The sequence below is a fragment of the Myotis myotis genome, unplaced genomic scaffold (assembly GCF_014108235.1).
Source record: "Myotis myotis isolate mMyoMyo1 unplaced genomic scaffold, mMyoMyo1.p scaffold_m19_p_5, whole genome shotgun sequence".
NCBI lineage: Eukaryota > Metazoa > Chordata > Mammalia > Chiroptera > Vespertilionidae > Myotis > Myotis myotis.
Window position 1 is genome coordinate 111,098,959 of NW_023416357.1, and position 14,998 is coordinate 111,113,956.

The following is a 14,998-nucleotide window of genomic DNA, read 5'->3' on the forward strand; positions in this document are numbered from 1 at the left end:
CCCTGAAGACTCCACCAAAAAACTACAAAGATTTAATAAATTATTTTGGCAAAGTAGCAGGTTACAAAATTAATATTCAGGAATCAGTAGTATAATAATGAACTATCTATCACAAAGAGAAACTTGTGATAACAATTTGATTTACAATTGCAACCAAAAAAAATGAATAAATAAGGTACCTAGGAATAAATTTAACCAAGGAGGTTACTTGGAAAACTACAGGACACTGAAGAAAGAAACTAAGGAAGATTTAAGTAAGTGTTCATGATTTGGAAGAATTAACATCATTAAAATGTCCAAACTACCCAAAGTAATCTACAGATTAAATTCAATTCCTATTAAAATACCAATGGCATGTTTAACAGATCTAGACCAAATATTCCAAAATTGATACAGACTCAAAGAAGACTCCCTATAGCTGCAGCAATCCTGAGACTACCAAGAAGCTAACTGCACTGAAACAGTCACCAATGTTTCTTCAGGATAGGTGTCATGTGTAATCTATGACTCCTTGGTGAATGCCTTTAGATAACAGACGTAACAATAAGACCAATAACTTCTGTGCTTTTAGGGAAAAAAGCACATAATCAATGTTCTGAAATATCTTTCACACCTGGATTGTGATATGAGCATACTGGTGACTTCTCTCTCTCTCTCTCTCTCTCTCTCTCTCTCTCTCTCTCTCTCTCTCTCTCTCTCTCTCCCCCTATCTATCATCTATCTATCTATCTAATCTATCATCTATCTATCTCTCTATTTATCTATCTAAATTATCTATCATCTATCTAAATTATCTATCTATCATCTCTCTCTCTCTCTCTCTCTCTCTCTCTCTCTCTCTAATCCTCACCCAAAGATATGACTTTCATTGTTTCTAGAGGAAGAGGCAAGAAGGGAGAGAGAAACATCAATCAGTTGCCTCATGCACATGCCCCAGCTGGGGGTGGAACCTGCAACCTGACTGGGAATCGAACCCGAGACCCTTTGATGCCCAGGGATATGCTCCAACTGAGACACCTGGCGAGAGCACACTGCTGATTAATCTATTGGTGACAAAGTCCCAGATACTACAACAAACACTGGCTCAGTGCCTATAATTTGGAGCAGAGGGAGAGGCTACATCTCATGAGGTTTGTAAGAACAAAGACGGCATGCTTTCTCCCGTTTAAATTCATGGCCACCCTGCTGACCCTCAGGCATGGCTGGAGCCTTGGCTCAGAGCCCCTCCTGTGCATGTCCTGGGGGCGGGGAATTCCCGCCCAAGCCTAACTGCTCACCTACCTTCCACACGAAATGCCAGGATCCTGCTAACAACACCCCTTTGGTCTTGGCTGTCATGGTTTGGTTTCTAATACTTGCCATCCCCGTTTTCAGTGCTTCCTATGGGCAAAGTCACTGTCCCAACCACATATGCATATTCACTCATTTAATCCTCATCAATACTTAGATGTAGATACTATTATTATTATTATTACTATTCCTATTTTATAGACAAAGAAACTGCAGCCCAGTAATATCATCTATTACCCAAGACTGCAGAGTGCGGAGGAGGCCTGGGAGTCCATCCTAGGCATTGTGGTCCTGGAGCCTGCACCCCTAAATCACTAAGTGACCCCCCTGGCCATATGGAGAGTCTCAACTAATACATTCAGGACACAAAATGAGTGGGAAATACACTGAGACATTCAAGCATCTGACTACAAACCAGCACAGACAGAACACCCCGCATGCTTAGGGCCGAGGACGCCCACATCAGCAAGTCAGAGACAGACACCACCTTCAGCTCTCATGGGGGACGCACCGGAACTATTAACAAAGTCGAGAAGAAATTGCAGAGGAACTCCAAGAGGAAGGGTTCTGACGGCCGCATCTTTCCATCGATATTGATCGTCTTGGGGACTTCTGGGATGAGGCTGATGGCGGCTTTGAAAAAGGCATCAGCTGCAACACAAGAAAGTCCATCAGGGAAACTAAAAAAACACAGGCTCTGCTTTCTTCTCCACAGGCCTGAGGCCCGTCCTGAGAATCCCAGGGAGTTGTCTGAGCAGCTGGGATGGCAGGCAGGCCCGAGAAAGGTTCCCGAGAACTGACTGAGGGTGGGCATTCCCAGTGGAGGTGCTGCTGCTGCCTCCCATCCTCCCTTCTTCTTTTACCATCAGTCAGAGAACCTTAGCCAAACTGGCTTTAGATTATTAAGTGAAAAAAGAAGTGGCACATGTTCACAGAAAGCCTAGAATTCACGGTTGCCTGGGCCAAGGGTTCAACCTGGATTGTCCCTTTGAACCCGCCCACTGACCACGGGAGAGTGTGGTTCTCGGGCCACTTCATTTGGGAACAAGGTGCAGGAGGGTGTGTGCACGGAGGCTCCGTCCTGTCTGTACCTATTCAAGTGCACACCCACTTTGTTAGAGAAATAACAATCTAATGTCTGAAGGAATGCACGCACACATGCACACACACATGCACTGCACACACGTGCACACATGCATACGCACGCACACACACTCCACACATGCACACACAAACATGTACTCCACACACACGCACTCCACACATGCACACATACACAAAACATGCACACACAGATACGCACTCCACACACATGCACACACGTGCATACATATCCACACACGTGCACACACGTACTACACACACACACGAACACACACATAAGCGCACATGCGCTTTCGAGACTACTGACTAGGTAATAGTTCCACAGAATCATCTAAGAAATGAAGATATGGAAAGAAGCAAGGGGGAAGAAAGAGAAAGAAGAGGTAGGAAGCAGAGCAGATAGGAAAAGGGAGCACAAGGGATAGAGACAGGGAGAGACTGGAGGATGGAAGTGAGGGTTAGAAGATGGAGTGTTCTTTATAGAAAAAGTGCCAAGGTCAAAACACTGACCCAACAAGTGAAATTCTAAACTGCCTGACAAGACCAAATGTATTTGGTCCAAATACACCTCCAGTTGGAAACACCTCCCAGCCACATCCAGAGAACAAGGTGCTGGTGGAAAACACCCTCAATTAAACCAGAGCCCCACCCAACAGTGTGACACCACTTGCAGGCGCTTCCACAGGTGGGCACTCCCACATGTGAGCGCTTCCGAACGCAGGCGCCCCCACAGGGGCCAGACACCTCGACTTTAAAGAGGGAACCAATTCAGCCCTGGCTGGTTTGGCTCAGTGGGTAGAGCATCGGCCTGTGGACTGAAGGATCCCAGGTTCAATTCCAGTCAGGGCACATGCTAGGGTTGTGGGGTCGATCCCCAGTGTGGGGCGTTCAGGAGGCAGCTGATCCATGATTCTCTGTCATCATTGATGTTTCTCTCTCTCCCTCTCCCTTCCTCTCTGAAATCAATAAAAACATATTAAAAATTAAAAAAAGAGAGAACCAATTTGTAAGTGTTAAAACCTCTGACATTCAAACCAATGGGATGAACTAACCTGATCGTCATGCTGCACAGCAGGCTGGGTGGCAGCTGATAGTTTTTGTTTGCCTTGTGTCATGCTAACTGTCCTTGCCAAGGTGGCCCTAGAAGAAAGCCCACGTGTACCAGCAGATAGTGAGGGCAGAAGGCTGCTCTGGTAATGCACAGTCCTGCTGGGTGGGGCCCCGACGATGAGGAAACACACACAGAGTCAGAAACCATCCCGCCATGGCCGTGGGTGGCCGCACCGACCGTGGTTCCCATTGCCTGCCTGCTTGTTAATGCGAATATCTGCGGGAGACCACTACACAGAGAGGGCGTCGCAAGTGCAAAGGGACTGAGTCAGGAGGCGGCTTCACCTGTTCACAGAACAGAATAAAGCCTGTGAGGCTGAAGAGCGGTGTGAGAGGGCAGAGGCTGCAGGACCAGGCCATGTGGGGACGGACCAGCAAAGAGTTGAGTTTAACTCCAAATGCACTGGGGAGACATGAGAGTTCCCAGGAGTCGAAACCAAGACCAAGCAGGTTTTGAAAAGGTTCTTGGATAACAATCATGTTCTTTCTTTATTTATTATTGATTTGAGAGAGAGAGGGAGAAAAACATGGATGTGTTGTCCCACTTAGTAATGCACTCACGGGTTCCTTCTTATATATGCCGACTGGAGATGGAACCCACAACCTTGGCATATTGGGACAACACCCTAACCAGCTGAGCTCCTGGCCTGGGCCAGCAGTCACGTATGAAGATTCGGATGCCCAGAGCTGCCCCAGATGAATTAAGACACAGATCCAGGTGCCAGACTGCCAGGCCAAGGCTAAAGATGAGGAAGGACCATGGTCTGACCAGCCCAGCGTGCCCTCCACACCAAGCCAGGGCTGGCAGCTCCCTCTGGCGCACACTGATGTCAGGTGGGAGATGGCGGCGGGGGAGACACCCCTGAAAGCGTCAGTCCGCCTCAGGCAGCACTAGAGAAACTCCCGAGCCTTCCGAGGCTTGCACTGCACATGCCTCTATGCATAGGAAAGGACATGGCCTTGGCCAGAGCAGGGGCTGAGTGCTGGCTCCCTCGCCATTCCTCCTCAGTTTTCTCACTTAGAAAATGGGGTCCCAACAACAGGACTGGCCTTGTGTAGCTATCAGGAGGAGGAGAGGAGATATGTGCAAAGGCTCACCATGTAACAAACACTCTGTAAATGGGGCAGGATTCTTTCAGGCTATGCTACAGCCTGCTGGGCAGGCCCTGCTACGGGCCACACTGCAGGCGACAAGAACCTCCAGCAGAAACACTGTGATCCTTGCTGAGGGCGTTCTCTTGGCTCACGTGAGGCACAGGCCTGAGTGCGGGGAAGCTGGTGCCCCAGCAGCAGCCGGGGTCAGTGACAGACGGAGGAAAGGGTGGGGTAACGCCAGGGCCATGAGCACTCCCTCCCGGAGGTCCCAGGAGGAGTGGACTGTGGCCGCTCCCAGCAGGACCTTCCCAGGAGGGTCCCCTTGGTTGGCTTCCTTCCCTCGCCCTCCTCTTCCCCATCACCCTCCGGACACTAGGGGGATCCCTCCCAAATAAGCCATGCACAGTGAGCACGGAGATGGGTCTTGAGCGGAGTCTTCATCCCCAACAGCGAGCTGCAGACAGTGTTCACTCTGTCCTTTCTAGATTCCTCCCACGTCTTTCTGGGGCTTCACACCAACATCAACAATGACAGATATGATCTGCGGGGAGGATTCTGCCTTATGTCTAAGATTCCTTAGGCACAGGCAGCCTGCATGTCTGCGATTTAAGATGGTCCTTACAGGAAAACAGCCACACTCTGTAATCTGTCTGACTCTAAATGTGGGCATGTCTGATGTGCATCCTACTAAGGAAATATTTAAAATTCATCCTTGATTACTTTCCCTTTCCTCCTTAAGGAACCTTCCTTCTCTTCACCCCACCTACTCTCATGCACATGCCCACATGCCCTGTGGGTGGCTTTCCTAGTGGCAGGGGGGCCTGAGAGGAGGGGAGGGGCTTACCTTGGGAGAGGCACTGATTGGCCAAGGCCACCTGGCCAGCAAGCAGGTAGAGGTTGAGGCGTGTGAAGATGCCCACCAGGGATGGGATGGTAATGAAGCAGTAGGCAACACAGGCCTGGAGAGGAGACATAGCAGGTCAGCTGGCAATGCCCTCACAGCAGATCAGAACACCGGTTCTCATCTGTCCATATTTTCAGGCAAAAACACTTAAAGTAATTTCTGATTCTGAGCTCCAACTTCCCCTCTTGCCTCTGCAGTGCCTGTCTCTTTGGGACAGGCATGAAAAATAAACCCTCCCAGCACAGAAGGGAGGGCAGAGATAATACCTAACAGCAGTAAGTTTAAAGCAGCTGTTTACACCAGTTACTTTTAAAAGTGGAGATAGGAGGCAGTCAATTCATGATTCTCTCCCTCCCTTCCTTTCTGAAATCAATAAAAATATATTTAAAAAATTTAAAAGTGGAGGTGATTAGAAGAAGTTGCTAAAGAGTTCGAAGTGGTTGACTGAAGAGAGAGGATGAGAAGAGAAGGGGCAGGGCTGGGATGCTTGGATGTCATTGTTTTGCCTAGGATTTCATTTTTTAAGACATGGTTGTGTTACTTAGGTAAAAATTCAGGCAGTACACTCAAGAAGCTTAAATTTTATTTCAAATTTGGGAACTGATCAATAGGGGAAAAGATATTAGACCTTCCAGAGACAGCATAATTACAGAGAACTGGCACACAGCCCCAAGCCCACCCCTGGCCACCTTAGCACATGTGCAAACTCAGGCTCCACTGACCTTGCTTTCAGAAACATTCAGAAACTGGCCGGCCCATAGACATGTAAGGAAAATTAATTTGGGAAACCCACAGCCCACCAAGTTCAGTCTGTGGGTCTTATCTTTAGAACATACCCGGACAAAGGCAGCAGTTTTTCTGGAATGATTCCCCTTCATCACTTTTCTTGTTTCCATTGCCAACCGGCTCACACTCTGGGTTTGTTAATGAGTAAAACAGAAATGGGAATGAATGATGGCTGACTCAGATCTTCCACAGACATCTGAACATGAACTACAGCCAGTTCATTGAGAACCAGCCACGTGGGACAAAGACTGATTAGCCCTGAACCCTGAAGTGCCAAATGGGTCATCAGGTAGACTCCATCTGGGCTTGCTCAAACATCTCCAGCGGGTAGACCAAGCATGTCAAACTCGCGGCCCGCAGGCCACATGCAGCCCACAATGAATATTTTTGCAACCCAGCCAATATAACAATATATAAGAAACGTTTTAATAAAAGTTTCATAACTTAATTTTTACAATATCCTGTTATACACATTTATTTCAGCCCTTTGTATTCAGCATGTCTCTATCGAAATAAACCTACATTTCTATGAAAACTGAAGCCTTTGCTTTTTTGCTCCACATACACTTACACCTTATTTATTTGGCCCATGGTAGCCTTGGAGTCTGACATGCTTGGGGTAGAACGAAGGCTCTCACTGAGTTAGCCTGCCTATCCTCTGCATTATAAATGACCATTTTCTGGCTTAATGAACAGCTAGGGTTCACTACTCCATTTCTGGAAATCCCATACACTAAAAGCTTAAGATCTTAAAGATCTTAAGAGAAATTTCCAAATCTGAGAGTAACCATGCAATTCAGCTATGCCATACTAGCAACACCCATAGGAGAGGTAATGACAGCAGCCACAGCATCGCGTACCACAGCCAGGTGCTGCCCGAAGAGCTGTCCACTCATTACCTCATCTAACCCTCTCAGCCTGCGAGGTGGGTGGTTACCTCCCTGTGTCATAGACAAAGTCTCCACATGTAGGTGTTAAGCTTAGTAATGTTCCACAGCCTGGCAACCAGGAAACATATAATACAGCTGCTCCTCTTGAATTCATGCGGGGCGACTAAAGAGCCTTAGGGAATTTTTCCACAGATGTGAAAAGTTTGGACCTAGGTTCCCAAACTGTAAAAACTCACAGGGAAACCTCTTATTTTTTTTATTTTTTAAGGAAAACAGCAATTATTGAGCACTGGACAAAGCCCCAGAGCGAGGCAGCCCAGGGTCAATTCCTTACTGTGAGGCTGCGTCTTTGCACAGCTGGGGTGTGATAAATGCAAATGCTGTGCAAAACTCAATGTGGAAAAGGCAACGTGGAAGTGAAAATAAAGGTAGTAGTGTCTCCCCAACTCCGGGGTTTGAAAGGCTGTGCAGTGCCCAACTGGTGCACAGCACACTTCATCAGAAAGGAATATGGTCAATTAAGAATGACAAAAAATTTCTATTTTTTACATTTACATGTATTATTGTTTTAAAGGGCTATCAAGTTGTTGGGGCATAAATACTTAAGTTGTCTGAGCCTAAGTGTTGAATAAACAGAGATGTCACTGATTTCTTTCAACCTGGGCACCATGAAAAGTCACTGAAAGGCCGTGTCCCAAGGAAGTGGGCACCCTGGTGAGGCAGCAAGGCCTGGGTTAGTATTCCTCAACCAAAGCCAATCCTCACGCCTCTGCTGCTGCACACAGGAACGAGATTAAACACATTTCAGAGAAAAAGGGATCAATAAAACCACTCAAAGATTTCAGTAAGTTCTAGATTGCATCAACCTTTGAGAAAAGCCTGTCACACCTCGGGACCAGGAGCAACATGAGGAAGGGGAGTCCCAGGTTAAATAGTTCTGGCATGTAGATGCTCAATAAACATTTGCTGAGAGAATGAATGAATGAAAAGCCTTACGTGAATCAACTGCACAAGAACAGGTTCCAGATTGCAAAACATCGACCTGGCCTCGACATAGAAGCTTAGCTGCTGCTCAAAATCACGACCAAAGGACACCTAGAATCAAAGAGAGAGGGGCTGACAATGCACACAGCTGAACAGGCTTTGCCTGAACTTTGGGGGAAGAGGGGGTGCTGAGATGACGAGCCACCAATGACCCCCCCCATATAACTAGGTGGGAAGGGCATGCAAGCATGCATGCATGTGTGCATGCACACACTCATTGGGATATACTCTGACCAGACTACAATGCCCCACTCAGCATGTCGCTGACATGTTACTACTGCCACCTCATCATCATGACATGGGCACTGGAGTAGAACACAGAAAGGCTGAAGGGTATGAAACAGAATCTCCTTGGCCGGTGGTGTTCAGTGGTCAAAGCATTGGCCTACACACTGAAGGGTCGCAGGTTCGATTCCCAAAGACATGTACCTGGGCTGCAGGTTCATTCCCCATCCCTGGTCTGGGTGAGTCCAGGAGGCAACCAGTTGATGTGTCTCCCTCACATCGATGTCTCTTTCTCTCTCTCTCCCCCTCCCTCTATCCTTCCTTTTCACTCTCTCTAAAAAGCAATGGAAAAAATATCCTCAGCTGAGGATTAACAAAAACAAACAAAACACAGAATCTCAAAATACAAACAGAACATCCCCATATAGAAGGAGAGCTGGAAGGAAGCCCTGGAGCCCTGTCAGCTGCGCCTGTCAGAGCACAAAGGGAGCCTGGGCCGTTGGCCAGGATTCCTGCTCCCTGATGGGGTTCCCAACCTCAGTGGCCACTGTTGCCAGAGCCACAGATGGAGGCTTCTTCCCCATTACAAATCCCCTCTTCCATTTCTCCAAAACTGATGACTAGCTGGTTAGCAGGACAAACTGACTGCTACGGCAATAATTCTGGCCCAGGAGTTTAACTTTGCTATTTCCACTGTTGCTACCAGGTTTCACATCTTATTTCCTCATATTCTTTTCCATTATAACTCAGCGGCTTTCAGACAAAGCCATAAAAAGATAAAGACCACATGGATGGCATATAAATCAAGGGGACAGGAGAGGCACCTGGTCAAAACCATAGGTACATTTCCTAACGTGGCCTGAACTTAATCAAAATTGGTATTTTAGCCACAGTGTTTGGCGGATAGCTCAGCTGACACTGCTGCTGGATGAGTCACATTTCCTCAGTTAATTCAAGGTGACCTAGTTATTCCCATTTCAGCCTCTGTCTCGAGTGCCTGTTAAACCAGGACACTGGTGGCAGCTGTGAGTGAGCTCTGCATACCGAGAACAAAGGCAGGGCTGTTCTGGTGAGGATGGGACAGGTGCTCCCAGAGAAAGCTGCAGTAACCCCCAGTCTGCTGGGCATTTCAGGGTCCCTGGGGACTTTTCCTCCCGGACAGAGTCACTGCCCTTCCTGAACCTGCGCCTAAAGGCCCTGCGGCCCCGAGTCTGCCCTCCCAGGTAAGAGCTGTGGCAGCTGGATGATGGGAGAAGGGGAAGAAAGCGGTCACACGGAGGAGAGCCACCTCAGCCAGCACTGAGGCCCCACCCTGCCCCAGAGCAGCCCAGTGGCCCAGCCGACGACAGAACTGTAGGATTAATGAAACACTGTGGCCTGGGTGAGCTGTCCACACTGCGGGTAACAGGCAAAGGGAGAGGGCGCACATTGGTACAGCTGCGTTTCGCTGTCCCATGCAGACAGCAGGAGTGTCAGGGAGCCTCCTGGCCATGCGAGTCTCCCTGGCCTGGTGGTCGTGTTTGCTCTCCCCCACAGCAACCACTTGTTTGGGATGGGCCCACATCCATCCAAAGGACTCAGTCCTACAAAGCTGCTGGGACCCTTCCTTCTGGGCTCTCGTGGGGAGCGAGCCTGCCTAGGAGGGCACCGAGCCTGCCTAGGAGGGCACCCGGGAGCAGAGCCATGACGCGGAGGTCCCACCTCCAGCAGCTCCTCTGAGGGCTCCATTCCAGAACCTTTGTCACATGAGTCAGGAAGCCACCCTCCCTCCCCCGGACTTTCCCTGAGGCCAGTTTGTCCTGGCACTCTCTGCCCCAGGAGCCTGGCTAATGGAATCTCTTTTCTAGCCTCATCTTCTCTCAATAAGAACGAGAAGCACCAGGGAACATAATGCTAACTCGTCCACCTGAGTACAGAGAAACAATTATATCCCTTTCCAAGACCGCTGAGTCCGTCCTTAATACCTACCATCTTTACAAACCCACTAATCAGACAGGCCAGTGCTCTCTTCTCATCCTCCAGAGTGAGTGCACTGAAATCAACAAGGTACAGAATTAACACGAGGTGGTAAACGAGCTTCCAAAGAAAAATATATAAGAACTAAGCAATGTAACAGGTAACAACATTTTGCATTTTCTAGATTTACAAATGTTTCACATCTCAAAGTTGCTGTTCTTAAAATTCATTTATTAGTGGTAACTTTTTCTTCTTTGGAATTTGGGCAGAAAGGTTCCCCTTCAAATGTAATTCAGAGAACTTTTTTTCAACATAGTAAAAAGTTTCAAACTAGGCAGCAAAGTTGAAAAGAATTTTACAGTGAATACCCATATATCCACCCATCAAGATCTTACCATTATCTACACTAATAAAAGAGAAACATGGTAATTGGCGTACGACGGCTACCCTTCCCATTGGCTAATCCCCCTGTCACTCACAGAGTAGGGCCGAGATATGCAAATTAACTGGCAGCCAAGATGGCAGCTGGCGGCCAGGCAGCTGATGCGAACAGGGAGGCTTGCTTGCTTCAGTGACGGAGAACTCCAACGTTCCCCGCCTGACTTCCGGCCTCTCAGCTGCAACTCTAAGCAACTATGTTGCGAATATAGAAGCTAAAAAAACCCTAGAATCCTGCTTTACTCAACGGGGCTTCAGCCAGCCAGACCGCAACATTGTATCAAATACAGACGGTAAACAAAGGCCAGAACCTGTTTTCAGCAGCCGAGGCCTCAGAGCTAAAGCTGGCCCAGAATAAAAAAAAGAAAAGAAAAAAAAGAGCAGTTGGGAGCTTCAGTCCCAGCCTGAAAACAGCCCTCAGCCCCTCAGCCAGACTGGCCAGGCACCCCAGTGGGGACCCCCACCCTGAAGGGTGTGTGACCAGCTGCAAACAGCCATCATCCCCTCATCCAGGCTGGCCAGGCACCCCAGTGGGGACCCCCACGCTGATCCAGGACACCCTTCAGGGCAAACCAGCCAGCCCCACCCATGCACCAGGCCTCTATTCTATATAGCAAAAGGGTAATATGCCTCCCAGCACCGGGATCAGCGGAGCTGAGAGGCCTCCCGGCACCGGGATCAGCATGACAGGGGGCAGCGCCCAAACCCCCTGATCGCCCTGCAGCTCTGTGTGTGACAGAGGGCGGGCCCCAACCCCCCGCCCCCCACGGGCCCTGCTCTGTGTGTGACGGGGTAGAGCCATAACCTCCTCATTGGCCCTGCCCTGAGTATGAGAGTGGCAGCACCCCAACCAGCTGATCGGCCCTGCTCTGTGGGTGTTAGAGGGCGGCGCCCTCCCCCCCACCCCCCACAGGCCCTGCTCTGTGTGTGATGGGGTAGAACCATAACCTCCCCATTGGCCCTGCCCTGAGTGTGACAGTGGCGGCGTCCCAATCCCCTGATCGGCCCTGCTCTGTGGGTGATAGAGGGCGGCGCCCCAACCCCCTGATCTGTCCTGCCCTCAGTGTGACAGGGGCGGTGCCCCAACTCCCCTATTGGCCCTACTCTGTGACAGGGGGGAGCTCCCCAACCCCCTGATGGGCCCTGCTCTGTGCGTGACAGGGGGTGGCGCCGCAACCTCCCCATCGACCCTGCCTTGAGTGTGACAGGGAGCGGTGCCCCAAACCCCCAATCGGCCCTACCCTGAGCGTGACTGAGGGTGGCATCGCAACCTCCCAATCTGCCCTGCTCTGTGCATGACAGGGGGCGGCGCCCCAACTCCCCAATCAGCCCTGCTCTGAGCCCGATCAGGGGCTGCACCTAGGGATTGGGCCTGCCCTCTGCCACCCGGAAGCAGGCCTAAGCCAGCAGGTCGTTATCTCCCGAGGGGTCCCAGACTGCAAGAGGGCACAGGCCGGTCTGAGGGACCCCCCCTTCCCCCGAGTGCACAAATTTTTGTGCACCGGGCCTCTAGTCATTTTATAATATTTACTTTATCACATAACCATCTATTTCCCTCTCCATCTGTCAGTATATCTTATTTTGGGGATGGATCTTAAAGTAAATCACAAAACTCAGTTACTTCTATTAACAAATTAAATACAAATATATATGTGTAAGAAAATGTCAAGGCTTCATAGTTTAGACCAGTGATGGCGAACCTATGACACTCATTTTTTTGATTGGTTTTTCTTTGTTAAATATCAAAAATATAAATCTTTGTTTTACTATGGTTGCAAATATCAAAAAATTTCTATATTTGACATGGCACCAAAGTTACGGTTTTTCAAAATGCTGACACGCCGAGCTCAAAAGGTTCACCATCACTGGTTTAGACTGTACTTGTAAAGCTTATAAATAGGGCCCAGATTTATTCTGAAAAAGAGCCCAGAGAAAACAGGAACCAAGAGTTTTGTTTGTTGATTTGCTCTAGGAAAGATAACTATTGGCAGTGACTGCAAAACACCCTCCAATAGGCCAGGTCTCCTCTCTTCTCCTAGACTACATTTCCCAGTCTCCTCTGCAGCTAAATATGGCCATGTGACAGTTCTAGCCAATGGGATGTGAATGCAAGCAATTAAGAGCCTTCCAAGTTTTTTTGTTTTGTTTTTATTGTTTAAAGTTTTATATGTCTCCTTTTTCCTCAATTGACGCCCCCCGCCCCAGCTATTCCCACCCCGGGCAAGCCCCCACTGCCCCAGTGTCTGTGTCCATTGAAGAGCCTTTCAAGTTTTGCCCTAAAAGAAAGCTGCTGCCTACAGCCTGCAGAATGCAGCATGGACATAATCAAGGTAAGCCAGCTTCCACCAGGAAACAAGGACAACACCCAGAGCGATGGCAGAGCAACAAGACAGAAGGAGCCTGGGTTCCCGGATGATGTTCTAAAGCAGAGCTATCATACCTCCACCTGCTGGCCTCATGCTTTTATCAAGAGAGAAATCAACCTATTTTATTTAAGCCAAAAGCCAATATCCTACTAACACAAGTGCCTTTCTGGATGCTTTCTGTGCCTTTATTTTTATTTTTGCCCAGTTAAAATCTAATGGTTCCATTTATTATTAAAAGTGTTGATATTTTGCCCTAGCTGACTTGGCTCAGTGGATAGAGCGTCAGCCTGCGGACTGAAGGGTCCCAGGTTCGAGTCCAGCCAAGGGCACATGCTTGGGTTGAGGGCTCGATCCCCAGTAGGGGGCGTGCAGGAAGCAGCCAATCAATGATTTTCTCTCATCATTGATGTTTCTCTCTCTCCCTTCTCCCTTCCTCTCTGAAATCAATAAAGAAATATTTTTTAAAAAACGAAAAAAAAAATGTGTTGATATTTTGGTTTTTATAACTACCCATGAAGTTGAAAGCACAAAGTCATGAAAATAAAGATTCTGAAAATCTTCAGAGGGAAAAAAAAAAGAAGTACAATTCCTCTTATTGATGGTTGAATTCTAAAACAATTTTCTCAGTGCTTGTAACATTTTACAGTGAATCAAGCTGCTTGGTTAAAAATTCTTTGGGAACTAAAATTTCAGTGATAAGCAGGAATTGCCTTAAGTGTAGTCAAATAGAAATGTGGGGTTGGGGGCAGGCTAGAAAGCAAAGGAGTGATCATTTGGCCTTTGACCTAAAGGTAAGGTCAGTGGGTAGGTCTCAGCCTCAAATATACTGAACAAATAACGTCCTTCATGTAAGAAGGATGAACAATTGCAGGTGCCTTTAAAGAACTGGTGACTAATGAGGAAACATGTGAAGGCTATGTTACTGAATGAGGGAACTCACTATTATATTACCTGCTGCTCTCAGAAATCTCTTGGAGACAGGAGTTTGAGTCCACTTGGATGAAACCAGCCTGTTCTCTCACCTGAACTTCCTTTATAAAAACATGCCATCTCATTTTCTCAGGAAGGTACCCTCAGCCTCCCTCCTCTCCTAGAGTGGAAAGTCCTCATTGGCAAGAACCTTAATAGCCCCATAAAAATATAACTCCCAGTGGCAGCTTCCAGCAGCAATCCCCCTCATGTACTGCCATGTGGCATTGAGACCCAGCCCATGTGACGTGGCAGCTTACTTCACAGAGTCATGCATGGTCTTGCACACGTGCAGGAGGGCGTTCAGAATGACCGGATCCTTGGTGGGCTCATGCTGATGCCTGGGAAACAGTTAAAGGCAGTCGTGAAAGCTGTGCCCCTGAGGACAGTGAAAGCATGGGTTTGGATCTTATCAGCTATACATATTTGAGAAGCAGCAAACGATCCAATTGCACAAACTATGGCCCAGTTCACCACTGATGGGCTCTGTTCTAGTTTTCCCTTAATTCTTCTTTCAATGACAAGTTTGCTCTTCTCCACATACTGTAATTTCTAGTAACTGCAGAATCCTGGTCAAGCTGCTACACTTCCTAATACAAGCAAAGGGCAAATCTGTTGTTGTTTTTTATCATGTTTCTTGAACTCTCTGAAGTGGCTCATGACCTATCTTCAACTGTGTTAGGTGCAGGGAGCACGTATTAATTGGGTTTTTCAAATAATATAAAAGGACGAGCTCATCAAACAAACCCTTATGCAAGTAAAGTTGGTGTATTTATTCCAAGCGTATGGAATTAATCTTTTAGGAAGACCACACAAGGAAA

At 48.1% G+C, this 14,998-nt stretch overlaps 1 protein-coding gene and 1 long non-coding RNA gene across 5 annotated transcripts in view; one reads left to right on the forward strand and one right to left on the reverse strand.

Annotated features, from left to right (window-relative positions):
- The window catches only part of VPS35L (VPS35 endosomal protein sorting factor like), a 162,662-nt gene that overhangs the window by 16,996 nt on the left and 130,668 nt on the right, over window positions 1-14,998 (reverse strand). For all 4 annotated transcript variants that reach the window (XM_036310253.1, XM_036310254.1, XM_036310252.1 and 1 more), the window contains 6 exons: window positions 14,438-14,518; window positions 10,417-10,480; window positions 8,176-8,274; window positions 6,340-6,417; window positions 5,444-5,558; window positions 1,802-1,941 (listed from right to left, as the gene is read on the reverse strand). In XM_036310253.1, coding sequence (XP_036166146.1) covers window positions 1,802-1,941; window positions 5,444-5,558; window positions 6,340-6,417; window positions 8,176-8,274; window positions 10,417-10,480; window positions 14,438-14,518 — 577 coding nt within the window. The remainder of the gene's footprint in view (window positions 1-1,801; window positions 1,942-5,443; window positions 5,559-6,339; window positions 6,418-8,175; window positions 8,275-10,416; window positions 10,481-14,437; window positions 14,519-14,998) is intronic.
- On the forward strand, window positions 16-3,042 carry LOC118656709. Its single transcript, XR_004967666.1, has 2 exons — window positions 16-1,130; window positions 1,492-3,042. It is a non-coding gene; the product is annotated as an uncharacterized LOC118656709 (long non-coding RNA).